Source organism: Schistocerca gregaria, chromosome X, assembly GCF_023897955.1.
Source record: "Schistocerca gregaria isolate iqSchGreg1 chromosome X, iqSchGreg1.2, whole genome shotgun sequence".
Classification (NCBI taxonomy): domain Eukaryota; kingdom Metazoa; phylum Arthropoda; class Insecta; order Orthoptera; family Acrididae; genus Schistocerca; species Schistocerca gregaria.
The window spans coordinates 451,157,426-451,180,978 of NC_064931.1; the positions used below are offsets into that span (position 1 = coordinate 451,157,426).

Sequence of the window (23,553 nt, forward strand, 5' to 3'; positions counted from 1 at the left end):
CAGTTTGGTACCCCACTACTTTTATAATTTGTATATTTGTTTGCTGACGACTTTCACAGTTTTTTCACATGTTAGACTTATATCATTGCTTTATTCATAGAAACTTCCTTAGCTATGATGATGGTCCTATACACAATGGACCAATCAAATATGTATGTAGTTTTAGCAAAGCAGTGGCAGGCAATAAACAGTTCACTACAGCACGGTCACCATAATTCCACTACGTTCACAGTTCAAAAACTTATAAATCAAAGACTAGCTTCTGAACAGTCATATAGGTCTGATCTTGCCTCAGAATCAAAACAAGTATGGCCCCAGGCCGTTCTAGCTCACCTTACCTGCATGGCTCCCAGCACACCAAAGCCCATGATCTCTGCCTTGCATCTCTATCCTGCATTTTGTCAAGTGACACTGCTCTACTCAGATTAACATCCATACACCTGACCATCATTCGTTTGCAAACAAACACTTTTCACAATATACAAATACTTAAACTAAATATATTACACAATTCTGCACACTTATTCTATCCCGTACTATTATATTTTTTAATTGCAATTATTTTTATTTGTAATATACTGCACAAACCATACCAGCAATCACTAATCAATACAACTACTTTATTCTTTCTTGCCCATTTTGCATTATGTTATTCAAATTCTTCTACAGTTATTAATATAGAAATTTATTATTAAATGAACATAGAAAATGAAATATCAGTACAAATTACCCAAGCAGAAATTAATAACTTTATGTATATGTGGATGACTCTGTTTCAGGTGCACAGTTTCACCTGTTATGTTACAATCACTTACCTTATTGTTGAGGTTTTAAGCAATAGACAGTCATATAAAGAGGACTGACTTGTGGTTAAATTTTCAGATAACATCCTTGCTGAGAGATAATAAACTGATGAAAATATCCTTACACATATACACTTGCAGCTACATTATCCTGGTGGTGCAGCCCAACCAGGGTGAGTGTTTGTGTTAGGTGGCCTGGCTGAGGGGAACAAAGAGGAAGAGTGGGAAGGGGCAGAGGTGCTTTCCTGAACTGACACAGTTAAGTGGAGCAGTAATTCATTAGGAATGAGATGTGGTTTTAGTGAGAGAAATCCGTGCATGTTGGGGAATGGTTACTGAGGTAGACAGTTGTAGGAAAATAATGGAGTTAAACACTCAGGATAAATGATGGAAGTATACCTGCAAAACAAGCATGTATAGTGGATGAATAACAACATGAATTTACTGTACATAAAACATGGAAAACTGTTCAAGGGATTGGAGGCTGACAATGAAAATAGAAATTATATGGCAAGCAGTATGGATTATTATTATTATTGTTATTATTATTATTATTATTATTATTATCACTAGTACTATTAATACTTTTGTCATTTGGAATTACAGAACATATGCATATACACATATAATTTATTTACAAATTAAGATTTAAGTTTGACAGCCAGATTGCAGTACTTGGTGTCACTTCATTTATGTCTTTCAGACCACCTATAGAAACATGGAATGGGCAATTCTTCTCAGTATCTCTTGTTAGCTGTTTCTCTGGACAACATTCATATGCTGTACTTTTACAATAAGCCTGCATCTTCAATATGTTGCTACATCTCCCTTGTCTTGCTAGGATTTGTCAAATCTTGACCAGTCATGATTAGGTTGATAGAACAACTTCCCTCATGGAAATTCGAATGTGATTCATCTTCTGTGGTGGAAGATCATTTCAGTGTTCTTTCGACTTATTGATGGCACTGAAAACTTCTGTGGTATGAAGATAACACCAAGGTAACTTGTGAAACTTTGGGTAAATCTGGAAAGAGCCATTTAGAACTGACGTCGTATGGTAACCTGTCATCTAAAGAATTATATGAGAGTTAATCTGACAATACAAGCAATGGTCTGTATGGTCTCTTTCAGACGCATGTCTGTGTTGTTTGTATGTGCATTACTTTTCCATACAGGGGCATAATATTCAGCAGCTGAGTATACTAGCTGAGTATCTGCATTTGCTCCCCAGTTGTTTGCAGATATTTTGTGGAGTAAATTTACTCTTGTGATAAGCTTCTTTGACAGGTCTGTGTAGTGCTAGTTAATTGCTGTGTCCAGTCAAGGCTTACACCTAGACACTTTGGGAAGTACATAAGGGAAAACTTTAGTGCCATCAAATAACACATGTATCTTACTATGAATACTGATCAGCCAAAAAATAATAACCACCTATGAAACTTCCTGGCAGATTATAACTGTGTGCCTGACTGAGATTCGAACTCAGAACTTTGCCTTTCGCGGGCAAGTGCTCTACCATCTGAGCTACCGAAGCATGACTCATGCCCGGTACTCACAGCTTTACATCTGCCAGTATCTCGTCTCCTACCTTCCAAACTTTACAGAAGGTTCGCAGGAGAGCTTCTGTAAAGTTTGGAAGGTAGGAGACGAGATACTGGCAGATGTAAAGCTGTGAGTACCGGGTGTGAGTCATGCTTGGGTAGCTCAATTAGTAGAGCACTTGCCCGTGAAAGGCAAAGTTCTGAGTTCGAGTCCCGGTCAGGCACACAGTTTTAATCTGCCAGGAAGTTTCATATCAGCGCACACTCCGCTGCAGAGTGAACATCTCATTCTATAACCATCTGGTTAAAACTGTGTTGGTCCACCTCTGAAATACAATTCTGAGAGCACTGGATTCAACAAGTACTTGATAGGTTTCCAGAGGTTCGTGGTACCAGATGCCTATGCACAGGTAATACACTTCCTGTAATTTATAGGTAGTTGATTTTTGGGTACGAAGCTGGTGCCCAATAGTGTCCCAGTTAGGTTTCATCAGATTCAGATAAGCTGAATTTGATGGGCAAGACATCAATGTAAGTTCCCTATCATGCTTATCAAACCACTGCAGCACAATTCTGGCATTGTGACAGGGACAGTAATCCTGCTGGAAGATGCCAACACTGCTGGGAAGAAATCGAGCATAAGGGGTTACAGGTGGTCCCCTAACAATGTTCACATAGTCCACAGCTATCATGGTGCCTTCGATTACTACTGCAGGTCCCATGCAGGCCCAGGTGAATGTCCTCCATAACATAATACTCTTCCCACTGGCCTTCATCTGTGGCACACTGCATGTTTCAAGCAGCCCAGGTGACAGCATATCTGGACACAATCATTGACAGGGTTTAGCAATAAATGGGACTCATCTGACCAGCAACATGATTCCATTGATCTGCGGACCACTCTCAATGATCCCGTGCTCTCTGTAAGCGTAACTGATGATGTGTTTGGGTAAACATGGGAACACATAGGGGTCATCTGCTGTGGAACACCATGTTCAACACTGTGCACAGAACGGTGTGCTCCAAAACAATTGTGCCTGCGCCATCACAGTACTCTGTAGTCCAATCTGCTACGGATTGAAATTTTCACTCTGCAGCAGAGTGTGCACTGTTATGAAACTTCCTGGTGGATTAAAACTGTGTGCCGGACCAAGACTCAAACTCAGGACCTTTGCCTTTTGTGCACAAATGGTCTACCAACTGGAAACATCCCCCAGGCTGTGGCTAAGCCATGTCTTCGCAATATCCTTTCTTTCAGGGGCACTAGTTCTGCAAGGTTCACAGGAGAGCGTCTGTAAAGTTTGGAAGGTAGGAGACGAGGTACTGGCAGAAGTAAAGCTGTGAGGACGGGGTGTGAGTCATGCTTGGGTAGCTCAGTTGGTAGAGCACTTGTCCGCGAAAGGCAAAGGTCCCGAGTTTGAGTCTCGGTCTGGCACACAGTTTTAATATGCCAGGAAGTTTCATTTCTGCTACAGATTGCTGCCTATCCTGCACTAGAGAGCAGGCAAGCCTCCAATCCGTATGTTCTGTGATGAGTTATGGACGTCCAACACATTGTCACTTACTCATGGTTTCAGCTTTTTACAGCCACTTTTCATAGATGCTCACAACAGTATCATGCAAACAGCCAACCAGATTAGCCATTTCTGAGATGTTCACTCCCAGGCACTGGGCCACAACAATGTAGCTCTTGTCAGCATTTTTTAAGTCAACAGATTTCTGCACTTGCAACACTTATCATTGCTAGAATGATTACCCATTCATCTCTGCTCTGCTCATGTATTTCTCTTGTCACTTCATGTGCACTCAGTGCTACGAGGCAGCATACTTCCTCAAGGTGGGCAGTGGTCATAATGTTTTGGCCCATCAGTGTATGTCTTTATTATAGAGATAGAACACTGTGACCTCTGTTTTACTGAGGTTTGTTGGGTGTTTCCATCTGAAAAATTATTCACTCTAAGCAAATTGCCTTTGGCTTCTGGCTCAGGTTCTTCAGCCAACAGTTGTTTTATGATTTTTCAGATGTTTCATCAGCACAAGTGCCTAACATTGTTAAAGCTTCACCCTCCACTGCTGGTGGCACCAGCAACAGAGGGTGAAGCTTTGAGAGTGCCAGTCACTTGTTCTGATTAAATATCAGAAAAATCATCAGAAAAACTCAAGACAAAAGCCAACAGGCAATTTTTCAACAAGTGGGTATGAAAGCCTTGGCAGTTTTGCAGTAGTATAGGGTGTCTTGAGAGTGAACTCTCACAATGCTTGATAGCTTTGTTCTGTGCATTTGCTTTTGCATCTATGATCATAGCATGCAGAATAGCCATGGTGTAGTTTGCAACATTGGTTCTGATATATAACATGAAATAATAGCAAGAAATTAGAGGAAGAATTGGCAGGTTAAAAATTAAAATGAATTAACATCACAATTAGAGAATGATTAACTGAGGTCCTGGGTTAGTGAAGGTAATCAGAAAACTGTTCTGTAACAAAAATAGCTTGACTGGTGCAATGGGGTGTAACAATAGTTCTGTAAACACTCTATTGTGGGATGATAATTGGTTTGTGAAAAGAAAGGCAAGAAGGAAAATTCAAGGGGAAATATGGATAGACAACGAGGGAGAGAAAATACAGAGATAGGGCAAAAAAACAGGTAAAAAGAATGAGTGACACATGGTTACAGGATGGAAAGGAGCCACTTGTCAACATATCAAAGACCACAATGGTATAAAAACAGTAGAAAGACTAACAGTAACAGCTCACCATATATCCCTGTTCCATCAATCTACATTATTTCTAGAAAGCATCACTATGCTTCTCCCTTCTCCTCATACCCACTCCACCGCATGCATCCATCATCTCAGTATGGCTACAAAGCTAAGACAATGCAGAATGAGTGTGTGTGCATGTTTTAGTTAATTTGTTAGTTTTGAGAAAGCACATTGTTAGAAAGCTTAGCTGCAAGTCAGTCTTGTTTATGTACCTGTCTGGTCTCTTTTCAAAGTTATACTAGGATATTCTTCTAACATGAGCATTACGCAAAGGAAATCTGGAAAATGAGGAAGCCGAAAATAGGTAGCAAGAATGTTGTGCAGGACTCAATAATGTCTTCCTGTTTTCCTTTAAATCACTGCTCAGAAAGATGTTCATTTCTCAATAGTAAGATAATTCACTACGGATAAGTAATTAACTGTTGTTGATAATATTAACAACTTGGGGCGTGCCACATTTCTGTTACTTAGGTAGCATTAAATAACCATGACATACTTCTGCTAATGTATTTAATCAAAGGTTAGGGGCCTTTTTACTATAGCAGGGTGACCCAAAAGAGTGTAGTATTTTTTCCATACAATTTACACTAGGCCACATCTTAATAAACATATCACAGGTATCAGATTACAGAACAGTAATGACATTTCTAAACATAGTGTTTGTTTGGTCTCAGACTCTAAGTGGAGAGATTTATTTGTTTGGTTTACTTATGTATTTAATTTGACAACACTAGGGCAACCAGGCACTCCACGGATTTTATGTTACATTCATTACAATAATGGTGTTTTATGTAATATCTAATGTAGAATACAACATTTAGAAATTACTATAGTGCAGAAAAACACAATTTTATTCATTTCTGATAAATACAACAATTCATGGGATGGGAGGAATGTACTTAATAGAAACTGACATTATTTTTGCAAGTGATGTCCATTCACACACATCCAATCATTATATTAAGGAAGAGAATTTAAGTAATTAATTGGAGCATGTTTTTTACTCTGTACTTTTACCACTATGTGGCTGCATTAATGGTTACAGCTTCTTTCTGTTAATCATTAACTTGTAGTTCTATACTCAAACTTCATTCATCGAAAGGGATATATCTTGGAAAGCGAAACTGGAGCCTTCTATAAACCATGTAAGAAGCAATGAATTTTACTACCTGTTTCCACTGTAATCGTCACTCTACATTTCATTGATCAAGCACTGTTTGCTTGAAGTGTAGTTTGTTCTTTGTTCACAATAATCAGCCATTGGCCTTAAAGTCATCCACTTCTGGGTCAGCATCACAGTCATCCCTCAAAACAAATTAAAAGGGAGAAACTAAACTTTACCTTTGTGCAGAAATGATAGTGTTCTGCAATGTAATTTTTCATTGATGGTAATATTATCATAGAAGAATACGGAAAACATAAGCGGACACTTGTAAATTAAAGATTCATTTAGGTATTTAAGGTTATTAAGAATGTTTCTCAACTATATGATGCATGATTAAAAGTGTTGTAAATTAACAAAACATTTAGTTTACTCTTTGTGCTTTGTGAGTCTTCTGTACATTAAATCATGTATTAAATTTTTATGTAATAAAATATGGGGACATCATTACTTTCTCCTCAAGAGATTGCACATTAAAAAACTGACTGATTAATATTGTGTAGATCAGCACACAAAATTTATAATAGACCTCTCTTTCAAATAGACAGACTGTTGGTCTTTCATTTTTCACAGAAGTCTTTCAAGAAGATCTATCACTCATTTGCCAGTTTATCTGACATTTGTTTGATAAGCAACCACTGGTCAAATTACTTTGCAGTTCCTTTGTATGTGGCTTTAGTTGTTGGGCTATCTATTTTATTATATTTTCAGCATAGGACATTTCACTTTGTTTCAATTAGCAGTTGACACAGATGTACAGGGTCACATATAGTTATTCATCTATTTGCATCATAACATTTTAATTTATTGATTGCATTTACCAATATCCTAATATTGAAACAAAAATTTAACTAATCTTGTTGTATTATTTTTCAGATTGCTGTTTTAATCTCAAATGCAATAGCATCATTTCTGCAACCATCACTTTATGACAGTATTATTCTTATTAAAAAACTGCCATATCTTCCTGACCTTTTGCCTTCTAGTTCAGGTAAATATTAATTCTATAAGTGTACTGCTTTTTATTTGGTATAATGTGTTCGGACACAAATTTCTTTGCATAATTTTATCTTGCTTTTGTTGCAATTTAGCTTTTTACACTATTACTTAAGTTGCATGGTATAAAGAACATGATAATTTACATTACAGGAATGTACAACATATATGTAGAAGACTTCATGGTTCGTGATGTGAAGTTCATATGGCATGGAATGAGTTACAAGAGCCTGAAGAACACCTTGAAAGAGAACAGAAATCTAAAAGGCTTTCCTCTGGTTGACAGCCCTGGTAAAATTTGTTATACAGGCTTTTTTTAGTTATTTTACATGTATATACAGAAGTATGTGATTATGAAATATATTTTCAGAGTCTATGATCTTGCTCGGGTCTATTCAGCGACTTGAGTTGATAAAGCTCATTGAAAGACATATTGGCCGAGAAAGAAGACTTCAAGTGGCAGCCAAATGGCAGAAAGAGGCACAAGAAAGGTAAATGGGATTTCTGTGGGACTATTTGTGCTTATATTTTATTTCTCACTCTCTAATTGTTTCTGCATGACCCTTTGTAGTCTCAGTTATCCAGCATACTCTGCATTGAGTCATCAGGTGAGATATTTCTTATCTTTTAGAACACTGTGATATAAAACACTGCAAGATGGCAAGATGTACTAAAAACAAACAAGTGACACAGGCTTTTCTTATTTGAATTTAAAATCCTGCAAAGAGCAAGGTCACTGCAGCAATGTACTAATGACGTTCAGCAAGACAGCAACATTATCTCATCTGAAGACAATATGTAGGTGAATCATGGAAATATTATATCTAGCGTACTTTGGGATCTAGCAAAAATTCTGAGAAGAATACTATATTTCAAGAAAGTTGTAGAGAACGTACTTCAGAATAATTGGAGCAGAGGTCTTTTCTGATTAATGCATAACGCCTTACCACTATACCACTCCTTCTTTTTTTTTTAATATATATATATATATATATATATATATATATATATATATATATATATATATATATATATATATATATATATATATGAAAACTGCATATATTGCACACAGAAGATGAGAGAACAGTTATTTTTCTGATTGGGATTTCTCTGTCCAGATGAAAATTTACATGAAAAGGACATATATACTGTCAGGATTACTTGAAAAAATTTTCATGATTCTACATTATCAGCTTCATTCTTCTGCAAACATAATGAAAATGAGGCATAAGACAGTGAATGTCTCAATGTTCTGTATTGTGTTATAGTTTCTACTGATAAACCTCTTCTGTTCTGTAATGAATCAAACTCCAATGTAGTAAACGCCTTCAAACTTCTTATTACTTTACAGGTGAGTCAATGTGATAAATATTTGACAATAAGCATGTAAGCTGGAAAAAGTTTAGAAAATGTTTGAAATAATGTGTAAAGTTTGTTGGAAGTCTCTAAGTGCTCTCATTATGAAACACTGAATAAATATAGTCTGAGTAATTTCCACGCCATTTTAATCAAAAGGTAGTTTTTCATAAACCTCAATATTTATGATGTCATATCTTCTGAACTATGTGTAATACAATGACATAATTACACAGGTACACCCAGTGGTATATGTGAATACTGTCTGAAAAATGTGTTGTGAATAGAATTAGCAGCAGAGAAGTAATATTATGAATTAAAAAACACATGAGACTGGTGTAATATTCTGCAACATTTATTATTTTACCAATCAGTTTTCAGCTGTATGACATTGTCAGGTACAAAGATAAATAAATGTAGCTGTGGAATTTTTTTGTAGGATCAAAGATTTTAAAACAGTAACTACAGAGTTTTTCAGTTCGTTTCCAATGGTGACAATGGTTAATGCTTGATTAAGGACTAAAACAGTAAGAATGTGGAGGCATGGGAAAAAACAATAACATTAAATTTTACAAAAACAGAAATCGTTCTTGAATGGCAACAATGCATTATAATTGTAATTAAAATACCTCTTTGAAGATGTTACATCATATGTATTATTAGTTTATTGTCTATTTTCAGTATTATTATATATAGTGTAAAGCTGACAAGTCACCTATGTCACAATCTTTGATTGTATAAGACGTGTTATGTGATAATAAAAACAGAAATGGAAAAAATTTAATGTAAAAATATTTAGATTAGGTAAAATATGGAACACATTAAATAATGAACTACATGACAAATTACAATTGTTCTGAGAGACAAATAAGTTGAAGAGTATATAGTAAAATTAATAAATGGTGCATGGTTCCATACTTAGGAAAAGTCTCTCTGAATGTAGCCAGAAAGCTTAAATCTAGGAACTGTGCAAAGTAATTGTGACAAATCCTATACAGACCAGTCTGGGAGGTCAATATCATTCTGCTTGAAGGAATTCCATATAAGTTGGAAGCATAGAAAAGGAGACTCTACTTTTGCAGACCACCTGTTTAAAGAAAGCCACAATTACAAGGTGCAACATAAAGTCTTACATAACATCTAAAAAGTAAGGAACTACCATGAAAGAATGTGAATTATATGAATGTGCAGTGTCTGTTCTTTCAGACTTGTCCAAAAGAACAGACACCACACATTCATATAATTGACTCTCCTCAATAGTCAGTGAATTCACAACCTTTAGTCTGGATACACATTATCTTTCAGCCTCCAGTGGAAATCTAAAAATCAGTGGGCATGGAGGACATGGACAGGTATTGTGGGTAGGTGGTGTTCAGTTGGGAATGTGAGTCAGCTGGGGTGCATTGAGATAATCCTCACATTTGTGATAAAAATTGTGTCCGACTTTGTGGACACTGGGATGGATAGTAATAATATTGTTAATTAGAACACTCTAAATAATTAATGCTGTATTAATTACAGAAAAACTGTGCTCACCAGATTCAGCTGTAGCTATGAAACTGAACATTGTGGACTTGCAGTTCAGAACACAGTAAATGCACCATGATTACTGGGTGACGAGTTGATACATGTTCAGAGTGGCTGTATTGTGGCTTCACTGAAGTCACTAGAAAACACAAGTTCATAAACTTGTGTTGATGCTGTTCTAATAACATTGGTGTGGAGGCACATTTCACAGCAGATGGAAGTTTCTTCTCTCCCTGATGGCTGACACAGGCTGCGTTGGCAAGCAGGCAGCACAATGACTTAACTCCAACAGGAAATTCCTGGACGTGGGTGGGATCCAACCTTGAACAAAAGAGCCCACCTGGCCTCTGGTGATGCTATCTTTGGGCAGAGGCTTAGTGGCAGTGCCTTGAAATTATGGGAGGCATGGTCTCTCCCTAGCATCTCATTGGCACCTCATGATGCTGCTTTGCTGTGCAGTATCTCTGCAGTTGTCAGTTATTCTTGCACCACGCTTGATACTCAGTGACACGGCAATAAGCACAATTCCCATGTGGTGCACTGGTTAACGCAACTGCCTAGTAAGAAGGAGAGCCTGGGTTTGAGTCCCAGTCCGGCACACATTTTCGCTCATCGCCGCCCATTCTGTATAAAGTTCTGATGTAGCTGGTATCATCCACTCCTCTACTTTCGTTTCCTTCTCCCTCTTCCACCATTACATAATAGAAGGAATTAATAAATATATGTCCACTGCTCAAGCTTAATACTGAATGATCAGACTCAGTCCCCATACTTGTCACTTCTAACTGTAAATACTACTAATAATCTTATGCAAACCACTTTGTTAATTACCATTACTACTCACATGGCTAATTTTTGTCCTGTATTTCAATTACTGTAATTTATATTTCCCTGTTAAAAATTTTACTTTGTATACCTACAGATGTTTAATTTCCCTTTTCGTCTCGCTTGTTATGTTGTACCTCTTTGTAATGTTGGATCTTTAAGGACCAAACTATCTTGTTCAGGCACCCCATTGGAACATGTGACCAAATTTTACTATGTACAGTTCCACCTTTTTTTTTCATCCCAGAACAATTTTTGTAATTTGTCATGTAATTCATTATTTAATGTGTCACATATGTTATCCAACATAAACAGATTTAAATCATATTTTTACTGAGACAATCCCTTGTTTTACTCCTAAATCCAACTATAACTATTGTCATCTTTGTAAACCAACTGAGATACTCTGTAGCTCCACTATTTTAAAAATCTTTGAACCTAAAAAACATTTCACAACCACAGTATTAAATATTGTAGAACATTACATCAGTTCTGTGTTTCTTCATTCATAACAAATAAAATATTCTACCAAGAACTGACAGAATAGTCAATGCAGTGAAGTAATAAATTGAAATATCATGCCTGATGCTGAAGTTTTACTGCATGAACAGCAAAAATTTAGTAATTGATGAACACTTTTCCTTTCATCACTTTGTGGGGGACTGTCATAAAGAGTTTCATAAAGTTTTGAAATTATGTGTAAAGCTTATTGAAAGTTGATAAGTAGTCTCACTGTCAAATAAGTGATGACTGTACTCTGGTTAATTTGTGTGCCACAAGCTAGACTGCCTCTAGACATATATACAGTTTCAAACAATAATACTTATATTACTTTGTTAAAACCTTAACATAAGATAACACGTATTAAGGACTAGATTATTACAGCATTTTAAGTCTGTAAATTCTGTAAATAATTATATGAAATATTGAAAATCAAATTTCTGTTGCCTCTGGAAGCTGTAATGTAGTCAGTCTGCAACTGGAATTGGGTGCCATTAGCTGACTTAGTCATTTAGTAGTATAGATATGTTTCAGTTTTCTGGTGATGTAGACAAATAAATTTATTTCATAGGCAATATCATTTTCAAGCTATCAACGGTTAATGTTTACTTATTGCTAAAATAATTCTCTTCCATGTGATGGATGATGCTAAATATTTACATTTCAGTTTACATATATGCCTCCACTAGGTAGTGGAGGCATATAGTAGCATTTAGGCGCATAGGAGCTCTCTCTCTACCTGTCTCCTTTTACCATCCAGAACTTCTTAATTTAAGCAACCCATTTTAATTCAGGTATTCCATTACCATATAAAACTTTTATTTTGTAAATAATTTTTAAGTTTTGGTTTTATACTCACATATATTCATATTCCACTCATGATTTTCTTTCACTATATTCTTGTGCAGACATGTACATCAGTCAAGAAACGGAGTACCGGTATAATGTATTTATTTCATTATGTATTTTTAGAGCAAAGGAAGAAATGGAAAGAAAAATGATAGAAGAATTTCAGCAAAAGCAGAGGAGACCATCTAGATTTGAAGTCATTCCTGCACCCGACATCCTCAAACTTCGACAACAGTCAGCAGCTGATCTACTTTCACCAAATAATATTCATGCAGGGGATGGAGTAAGTCTCTTACATTACTGATACTAACTAAAGCAATACAATTTACACATGTTAATAAAAGATTAAGCAGTCACTTACAGCAGTTTGGCCAAAAATCATGGTATTGTGACTGGAAACATCCACTGAATTTTCAGCTTGGTGGGTCACAAATTTCTTATGGAACAGGAGATAAAAATGAATAGAGGATAAGGTGTAGACAATGGGAAAACTGTAGAGGATAGGTAACCTAAGGTCAGTGTGAAGAAGCACTTACTCAGTTTAGGAGAGTTATTGAAGTTTTTAAGATGATGTGCTTAATCAAAAGCCAGGGAGTTCGGAATTCTGCAAATGAATGAAAATATGTGAAGAAACATTTCTTCTTCCCACATTTTTAAGAACGTAATCTATTCTTCTTTCCCTTTGGTCAAGAGAAGGACTTGTACCTCACTTTGAGTAGAAATGTGAACTCATACCTGAAGTTCAGGAAACTAGTTGCTTATTCACTAAAAAATGGGTTCCTAGCCAGAGGTACAAAAATGTTTGTCCATGTTCTTGTTGACAGCATAAGATCCAATATAGACAATTGAAAAACAAAAGCAGAAATATGTAATTTCATTTTCAAACATGTCTTTGCAAAGGATGGTCCAGAAATAATACCTCTATTTAGTCTCAGTAACAACTGAAATGTCCTCAATACAGAAATCAGCACCAGTAATCCACAAAAATGTCTGAAATTTCTTGAATTCTTCAGGGCCCTGAGGCTCATCCATCCATGACAAATTTTTAATTAAATAACTCTGTTCTTATTCATGCCTTACCGAAGATTCCCTGAAGAAAGAAATGATCTCAGTTGTTGGAAACTAACAGATATTTATTAAAAGGGCAACAAAGCTACCACCCAATATTATTCATCTCCATTTGCAACAAAATCATGTAATTCATTCTATCTAACATTAACACATCTGCCATTAATTTAACTTCTAGAAGGGAATCATTATGATTTCTGAAACACTAGTTCTGTGAAATCCAACTTTCAAAGTTCACATGTGATATAGCCATTGATAGGGGTAACCAAGTTGACTGGACATTTCTCGATGTTTGAGAAGCTTTTAGTTTGACACTGGGCTAGTTCTTGCTGAAGAAAATACAATAATGCATATCTAGCCAGTATGGTGGATAGATTGAGGACTTCTTCATAGACAAGACATGCTTTCTTATACTGTATGAAGCATCATCCACAGGCACAGAAAAAATTTCAGATTTGCCTGGGGAAATATGATGGGATACCTTCTCTTCATGTTGCATATTAATGACTTAGCTATTAATATTAGCACAGTCTTAGGCTGTTCACACTAAGATCCAGCTAGAAGAAATCCCAGAAGCTCTTACTTTACTGTACAATTTGCAGCATTAGAGAAAACATATATTCAACTCCACTAAAATCGGAGTGATTGAGCTGGTTTATAAAAAGAAAGTAAGGAATGACTCTGAAAATAATAGGCCCATGTCACTGGATGAAATGGTTGTGTGGGATTATTGACTGGGAGACCCTGTCTGGGTAGTTCGGCTGCCTAATGTAAGTCTTTCTATTTTACATCACTTGCACATCAATGATGATAAGGTGAAATGATGAGAACAATACAAAAAACCAGTCCCCAAGCAGAGAGAATTTCCACTCTGGCAGGGAATCAAACCCAAGATGCCAGGATCCAGAACCAGCAATGTTCACTACTAGGCCAGAAGCTGTGGACACCGATACCACTAAAATGTAAAATCTCAAAGATTGGTGACATTTCACTTAGTCTCAAAACTTAATGTGGACTTCAGTGTGAGATGTTTTAACAGTTCTCACAATGAATACATTGTCCCAAAATCTGGTAGAAACTAAAAGAGACTCTGGTTGTATATAAAATACACCAGCGGCAAGACACTATCAGTACCTTATCAGTATATTCGGTGTGCAACAGCAATGATATTGTTACCAATGACAGCATCACTAAAGCTGCATTACTAAACACAGTTTTGTGAAATACTATCCTCAAAGAAGACACAGTGAACATTCCAAAATTCAAATCAAGAACAGCTACCGATGTGAGTAACTTAGAAGTAGATATCCTCAGCGTTCCAAAGCGGCATAAATCACTTAATAAAAACCAAGTCTACATACCAGTTCTGTTCCTTTCAAAGTAAAACGTTGTTGAGAAGCATATGAACACTTCAACTGAAATGTGCAGGAGCTCCATCGTGCATGAACCACATGTTGTGTCGTACTTGTAAAGGCACATGTTCTAGCAGCACAGGTAGAGTATCCCATATGAAATCATAATAACATGCTCCATTGAGCATAGGTGGAAGAACATGGGGCCCAATCAAGACATCACCAACAATGCCTGCCCAAACATTCACAGAAAATTTGTGTTGATGACGTGATTGCACAACTGCGTGTGGATTCTCGTCAGCCCACACATGTTGATTGTAAAAATTTACTATTTGATCATGTTGCAATGAAGCCTCATCCGTAAAGAGAACATTTGCACTGAAATGAGGATTGACACATTTTTGGATGAACCATTCGCAGAAGTGTACCCGTGGAGGCCAATCAGCTGCTGATAGTGCCTGCACACGCTGTACATGGTACGGAAACAACTGGTTCTCCCGTAGCACTCTCCATACAGTGACGTGGTCAACGTTACCTTGTACAGCAGCAACTTCTCTGACGCTGACATTACGGTTATTGTCAACTGCACAAAGAATTGCATCGTCCATTGCAGGTATCCTCCTCATTCTAGGTCTTCCCCAGTCACGAGTGATAGGCTGGAATGTTCCGTGCTCCCTAAGACGCCGATCAATTGCTTTGAACGTCTTCCTGTCAGGACACCTTCATTTTGGAAATCTGTCTCAATACAAACGTACCGTGCCACGGCTATTGACCCATGATAATCCATACATCAAATGGGCATCTGCCAACTCCGCATTTGTAAACATTGCACTGACTGCAAAACCACGTTCGTGATGAACACTAACCTGTTGATGCTACGTACTGATGTACTTGATGCTAGTACTGTAGAGCAATGAGTCACATGTCAACACAAGAACCAAAGTCAACATTACCTTCCTTCAGTTGGGCAAACTGGTGTTGCATCAAGGAAATACACTACATACTGACAAAACTAAAACATGTCCACATAACATCTTTTCTTTATTTGTGTGTGAGGAATGTTTACTGAAAGTTTGGCCATACCTTTTTGTAACACCCTGTATAACCACTCACTTCATGAAAGATTCATACCTAAGAACTAGAAAGTTGCACAGGTCACACCAATATTTAAGAAAGGAAATAACAGTAATCCACCGAATTACAGACTCTTATCATGGACACCAATTTGCAGTAGGATTTTCGAGCATGTACTACATTCAAACATTATGAATTACCTCAAACAAAACAATCTACTAACACATAGCTCGGATTCAGAAAATATTGTTCTTATGAAGCACAACTAGCTCTTTATTCGTGCAAAGCAATAATGACTATCAACAGGGGATCTGAAATTATTCCATATTTTTAGATTTCCTATAGGCTTTTGACACCATTTCTCACAAGCTACTTCTAATCAAACTTTGTGCATATGGGGTATCATCACAGTTATGAGATTGGATTTGTGATTTCCTGTCGGAAAGTTTGCAGTTCATAGTAGTTGATGAAAATCATCTAGTAAAACAAAAGTGATTCTGGCATTCCCTGAGGAAGTATTAGAGGCATTCTGCTGTTCCTAATCTATATAAATAATTTAGAAGACAATCTGAGTAATTCTCTTAGATTTTTTGCAGATGATGTTGTCATTTGCCATAGACAAAGACATAAGTAGATCAAAACCAATTCTAAAATAACTTAGACAAAAGATCTGTATGGTGCAAAAAGTGGCAATTGACTCTGATTAACAAAAAGTGTGAGGTCATCCACATGAATACTAAGGAATCTGTTAGATTTTTGTTACATGACAAATCACATAAATCTGAAGGCTATCAATTCAACTAAATACCAAGGGATTACAATTACAAGCAACCTAAATGGGAGTGATCACAGAGATAATGTTGTGGGGCAGGAATGAAAGAGTGTGTTTTATTGATAGGACACTTAGAAGATGCAACAGGTCTGCTAAAGAGACTAAGCAATATGAAACAGAATGAGCATATGGGGATTGTGGTAGGGGAGGTGAATTGTCAACCTCATTTTATTGGGAGAATTTTGGGACAGTGTGGTTCACCTATAAAGCAGACCACCTGCAAGACACTAGTGCGACCTGTTCTTAAGTACTACTTGAGTGAATGGGATCCACACCAGGTCAAATTAAAAGAAGTCATCGAAGCATTTCTGAGGAGAGCTGCTAGATTTGTTTCTGATAGGTTCAATCAGCATACAAGTGTTACAGATGTGCTTCAGTAACTCAAATTGCAATCCCTGGAGGGAAGAAGACATTCATTTCAAAGAACACTGCTGAGAAAGTTATGAGGATTAGCATTTGGAGCTGACAGTAGAACAATCCTATTGCTGCCAATATATATTTCACGTAGCGACCACAAAGATTAGATATGAGAAATTAGGGCTCATATGGAGGCACACAGAAACTTGTTTTCCCCTTGCTCTATCTGCAAGTGGAACAGGAAAGGGAACAACCAGCAGTGGTACGGTGTACCTACTGCCACACACCATGTGGTGGCATGTGGAGTATGTAAATGTAGATGTTAACGTAGATGTAGACTGCCTACAATGCACTTGTCCATTCTGTCCTGGAGTATTTCTTTGCACTATGGAATCTGTACCAGATAAGATTGACAAAGAATACTGAAAAAGTTCAAAGAATGGCAACTCATTTTGTATTATCACAGAGTAGGGGACAGAATGTCATGGATATGATACACTATGTGATCAAAAGTATCCCGACAGCCCCAAAAACATGTTTTTCACATTAGGTCCATTATGCTGCCACCTACTGCCAGGTACTCCATATCAGTGACCTCAGTAGTCATTAGACATAATGATAGAGCAGAATGGGGTGCTCTGCGGAACTCACGGACTTCGAATGTGGTCAGGTGATTGGGTGTCACTTGTGTCATACATTTGTGCCCGAGATTTCCACACTCCTAAACATTTATAGTTCCACTGTTTCCAATGTGATAGTGAAGTAGAAATGTGAAGGGACATGTACAGCACAAAAGCATACAGGACAACCCCGTCTACTGACTGACAGAGACCATCGACAGTTGAAGAGGGTCATAATGTGTAATGGGCAGACATGTATCCAGACCATCACACAGGAATTCCAAACTGCATCAAGATCAAGTGCAAGCACTGTGACTGTTAGGCGGGAGATGAGAAAACTTGGATTTCATGTTGAGCAGCTGCTCCTAAGCCACACATCATGCTAGTAAACAGCAAACGATGCCTGATTTGGTGTAGGGAGCATAAACATTGAATGATTGAACAGTGGAAAACTGTTATGTGGAGCGATGAATCACAGTACAGAATGTGGAGATCCAATGGCAGGGTATGGGTGTGGTGAATGCCCAGTGAATGTCATCTGCCAGCATGTGTAGCACCAACAGTGAAACTTGGAGGCGGTGGTGTTATGGTGTTGTATTTTTCATGGAGGTGCCTTGCACCCGTTATTGTTTTGCATGGCACAATCACAGCACAGGCCTACATCAATGTTTTAGGCACCTCCTTGCTTCCCACTGTTGAAGAGCAATTCAGGGATGGTGATTGCATCTTTCAACACAATCAAGCACCTGTTCATAATGCACTGCCTGAGGGTACATGACAATAACATCCCTGTAATGAATGGGCCTGCACAGAGTCCTGACCTGAATCGTATAGAACACCTTTGGGATGTTTTGGAATGCCGATTTCATGTCTAGCCTCACCGACCGCCATCGATACCCCTCCTTAGTGCAGCACTCCATGAAGAATGGGCTGCTATTCCCCAAGAAACCTTCCAGCACGTGACTGAACATAGGTCTGTGAGAGTGTAAGTTGTCATCAAGGCTATTGATGGAGGGCGCCACGAACTTGTAAGTCATTTTCAGCCAGGTTTCTGGATACTTTTGATCACATAGTGTATGTGAGTTGGGGTGGCAATCATTAAAACAAAGGTGTTTTTCAGTGCTGCGAAATCTTTCACAAAATTTCAGTCACCAACATTCTTTTATAAATGCAAAAATATATTGTCGACACTCTACTCCATAAGGAGAAATCATCATTGTAATAAAATAAGAGAAATTATAACACCTACAGAACAATTTAAGTGTACACTTTTTCTGCACGCTGTTTGAGATTGGAAAAACTACCAGTGAGATAATTCAACTGAAAGAAATATAAATAAACATACATATATTATAAAGTTATGTATGAATGAAGAAGTGTTGTACACAAACAAAACCCTCCCCCTCACAAAAAAAAAGCACATTGAGATAGAGGTCAAGAAAATATGAGACTGGTCCAAGGATTGCAACAATCCCAGATCTAGAGAAATGTGAAAGTACATACTTCATAAAATGTAAAACTGTAGTATCATTTGAATCACTGCAAGAGGCACACTAAGACAGTCACTGAGGGTCTAGAAGGTACTGACAGGGATGAGGAGCCATGCCGACTCCAGTGCCATAGCCAACTGTGCTAGGTTTCTTGGCTGAGGATCAATGGTGTGAACAACCCAACCGAGGTTGGCCCACAGATTCTTGACTGGATTCAAACCCAGGGAGTCTAGTTGCCAGGGGAGTACAGTAAACTCATTTTGGCACTGTTTGAACTGCACAAGTACGTTGTGGGCTGTGTGACACATTGCATTAGCCTGCCAGTAGATGCCATCATGCTGAGAAAAAAAATGAACCCCAGAGATAGATGCAAAATTGTGTTGATCCACTGTGCCTTCCAGAATGATTAGACATGCAAACATTCCCAGACCATAACGCTTCCCCCTCTGGCCTGGCCCTTTCGATGATTGATATTTGCTTTCAGACATTTCATACTGTACATATTAGTGCCCATCTGTCCGATGGAGTATGTAATGTGATTCATCTGAAATGATACCAGCTTTTATGACAAATGAACAGCATTCAGCATGGGTGCCTGAATCAGGCACCTTCTGTGGAGACCCCCATATGCATTAACATTTGCTGAACAATCATTGAGGAGACACTGTTGGTAGCCCCTTGGATCATCTGGGTGGTCAGTTGCTCAACAGTTGCACGTCTATTCACGTGCACACATCTCTGCTGCTATTGTACACCTTTGCCATCTGTGGCCCAGGGTGCACCACAGTTGCCCTGGTGCAGAGTTTTAATAGTGCCATTTTGCCATGCATGATATACTTTAACCATAGTGGCTGGGACGTGAACAGTTAACAGATTTAGCTATTTTCAAAATGCCTCCACCCTTGGCTCAAAAGCCAATGATGATACCCTTTTGGACAGCAGATAAATAGCTCCATTTCTGCATTGTGACGATGACTGCACCATTTTCTGTATCCCCGACACACTTAATGCACTCCCCACTGCCAGTGCTGCCACTTGGCATCTGTGCATTGTTATTACATGCTGATGTCGAACATATTCAGTGGTCAAATTAAAGTAGCTGGGCCACGTACAATCATTTGTGGATTTCAAGTGTTAGGTTTTGATACAACAGTATGACATTGCAATTTATCTATGAATGAGATTGCTTATAAAATTATTGTGTGATGTATACTAGAAACAATCACAAGCTAGAATTGATTTTTCACTCTGCAGTGGAGTGTGTGCTGATATGAAACTTCCTGGCAGATTAAAACTGTGTGCGGGGCTGAGACTCAAGTTCGGGACCTTTTCCTTTCGCAGGCAAGCGCTCTACCATCTGAGCCACCCAAGCATGACTCACATCCCATCCTCACAGCTTTACTAATGCCAGTACCTTGCCTCCTACTTTCCAAACTTCACAGAAGCTCTCCTGCAAAGCTATCAGAACTATCACTCCTGGAAGAAAGGATATTGTGGAGACGTGGCTTTGCCACAGCCTGGTGAGTGTTTTCAGAATGAATTTTTCCCTCTGCAGTGGAGTTTCATATCAGCAGACACTTCACTGTAGAGTGAACAATTCACTCTGGAAACATTCTCCAGGCTGTGGCAAAGCCATGTCTCTGTAATGTCCTTTCTTCCAGGAATGCTAGTTCTGCAAGTTTTGCAGGAGAGCTTCTGTGAAGTTTGGAAGGTAGGAGATGAGGTACTGGTGGAAATAAACCCGTGAGGACGTGGTGTGAGTTGTGCTTGGGCAGCTCAGATGGTAGAGCACTTGCCCATGAAAGGCAAAGGTCCCAAGTTTGTTTCTTGGTCTGACACACAGTTTTAATCTGCCAAGAAGTTTCAATCACAAACTAGTTTGACTTATGGGGGAAAGTCACATGTATGTTAAGGAAAGAGTTGGTACAGAGGCTAGAATGCAATAAGACTGCCTGTGTCCTACCTGTGAACAGAATTAGAAGAGCTATAAGTAAATCATATAAAATAATAACTTCTGCCATCCATCTTACAGTAATCTGCAGGCTGCAGGTGTCAATAGAAAGAAGTGTGAGGACAGGTAACAACTCACAATACACCAACGAGCTTGCAGGCACATAAAATGTTATAGATTATTATTGATCATTTATCGAATTAGAGCATGTTGTTGTCTCAGATGGGGTAGGTTGGAAAAAGAAAGTAGTGGGAAGGAAAATGAGGTAATTTAGACTGGAAGACAGAGAAATGAACAGCTTCCACAGACATAAGTGAGGGTATTAGCAGGCTTAGAGGAAACCGAAAGGTAATTGTCTGATATACAAATGGTTGACAGGTGCTGACAGTTGTTAAAATACTTCATATTTCACCTCTTCAGTACTGTACTGATATTTTAAATCACACAGAGAAAACAGCTAAACTGGGAACTGGTTAAAGTATGTAGTAATTCAACAATTTTAGCAGCAAGTTATTTAGTGTGTATGCACATATACACTGGTCAGCCAAAACATTAGTACCACTGCCCACTGTGATGCTGGATGCTGCCTAGTGACGTTGCAGGCATGTGATGCAGTAAGAAAAGTATGTAAGGGGAGCAGACATAGATTGGGGATCACCCTAGTTTATGGGCTGGAAATGGGGAAATACACTGAGATAAGCGACTCTGGCAGAAGGCAGATTATTGTTACACAATGCCTATGAATGATTAGCTTGAAAACGGTGAAGCTGGATGAATAATCACATGTTGCTGTCATAAGCATTTATGGAAAGAGGTAGAAGGACAGAGAAACTACCCCTAGGTGCTAAATGTTTGGATGTCCACGACTCTTCACAAAACGTGAGGTCGATGATCATCTCCACAAAGTCCATCTTTGAGGTGAACTGCAGCTTGAAATGTGCAGTGCACCATGGACACAGGCTGGTGGTAATCGAAGATATGCTAATAGTTGCAAACCTCTTGCATCCATTCATGCTTGATGTCTTCCCCAGTGGTGATGTCATGTTTCAGCAGTATAATTGTCTGTGTCTCAGACCCACAACTGTGCTACAGAGGTTTGAGGAGCATTATAGTGAACTTAAGTTGATGTCTCGACGACCGAATTTGCCTGAAATCCTATGGAACCGATCTGGGTCGCTGTCGGGTGCCATCATTGAGTATGCAGATCAGCAGCTCATAATTTATGTGAATTACTTGACCTGTACATAGACATCTAATGCTATATACCACCAACAAACTGGCAGATCCCTGATACACAGAATCAGTGATGTATTTCATTCCAAAGGTTGATGAACAAGCTATTAAGCAGGTGGTCATAATGTTTTGGCTCATCAGCATATATCATTACCAGCAGTGATAAAATATATCTAGTTCCTATGCATATTTTCAAGATTCCCTATAATATAATTGCATTTAAAAATACTAACTTGCTTTTTTTGTTTGTTGTAAAGTTTACAACTACATATCATACTAAGAGGCTATTTGTCATTTCCATAAAATAATTTACAAGTATTTTGTTAATCTACTTTGTTACTTGTACATGTTTTTCATTATGATAGACATATTACAACATTGTGTCTATATGTAATTTATACAATAAGAAAAATGGGTTACTTCCCCTTTTTAATATAAAATACTCTTGAAATTTTAAGTGATTTCCTAATAGAGCAAATTGTACACAGAAAGCATGTAATTTTTCTGTGAATCTTCACTTCTGATTTTTAAAAGCTCAATAATTACGTTATAGAACCATTTCTCTCCGGTTTCTGGGAGTCAGCCAAAGAAATCTATATTGAAGAAGACAAACTCATTTACACTAAGAAGCTTCAGCCCTCTCGTAAGCCCAAGTGTAACTCCATACACAACTGTGACAGGTGCTGAGAGTAGGTGAGTTATTTTCAAATAATTTTCAGTTAGGAGAGTGTTACTCATTGGATGTGAACAAAATAATAGTTCTATCAACTATATTTGGGAAATATTGCAATGTAATGGTAAATATTTGTACAAATGATAACAAAATTTAATAATTTATCACAATAGTAACTGTGTGAGTGTGTGTGTGTGTGTGTGTGTGTGTGTGAAGGAATGAAATGTACAAGGGCATGCTGAAAAGTAATGCCTCAGAATTTTTTTATGTGAAGGCTCTTAAAGGTATTTCAATAACACAAGATGTTAGTAACATTCTACATCTTTATTCTTCATGTCTGCAGATTTGCATCCCTCTGCCACTAGAGGGATCTGAATGGTAGTGTGGTGGGTAATGTAACTATGTCAGAGTGTGAGAAACAGCATTCTGCGATCAAATTTCAAACTAGGACAGTTTCTCCACACATGGACCACCCTCTCCTTCAGCATGATAGAGCCAAACCACACTGAAGCACTGTGACATCTGCAACAGTCCGACACCTTGAGTTCACTGTCATTGATCATCCTCCATGCAGT

General features: G+C 38.0%; 1 protein-coding gene across 3 annotated transcripts in view; it reads left to right on the forward strand.

Moving 5' to 3' along the window:
- Nucleotides 1-23,553, forward strand: part of LOC126298067 (chloride channel protein 2) — a 471,803-nt gene that overhangs the window by 427,046 nt on the left and 21,204 nt on the right. For all 3 annotated transcript variants that reach the window (XM_049989387.1, XM_049989386.1, XM_049989385.1), the window contains exons 13-17: nt 7,148-7,262; nt 7,421-7,558; nt 7,638-7,758; nt 12,452-12,611; nt 22,859-22,998. In XM_049989387.1, coding sequence (XP_049845344.1) covers nt 7,148-7,262; nt 7,421-7,558; nt 7,638-7,758; nt 12,452-12,611; nt 22,859-22,998 — 674 coding nt within the window. The remainder of the gene's footprint in view (nt 1-7,147; nt 7,263-7,420; nt 7,559-7,637; nt 7,759-12,451; nt 12,612-22,858; nt 22,999-23,553) is intronic.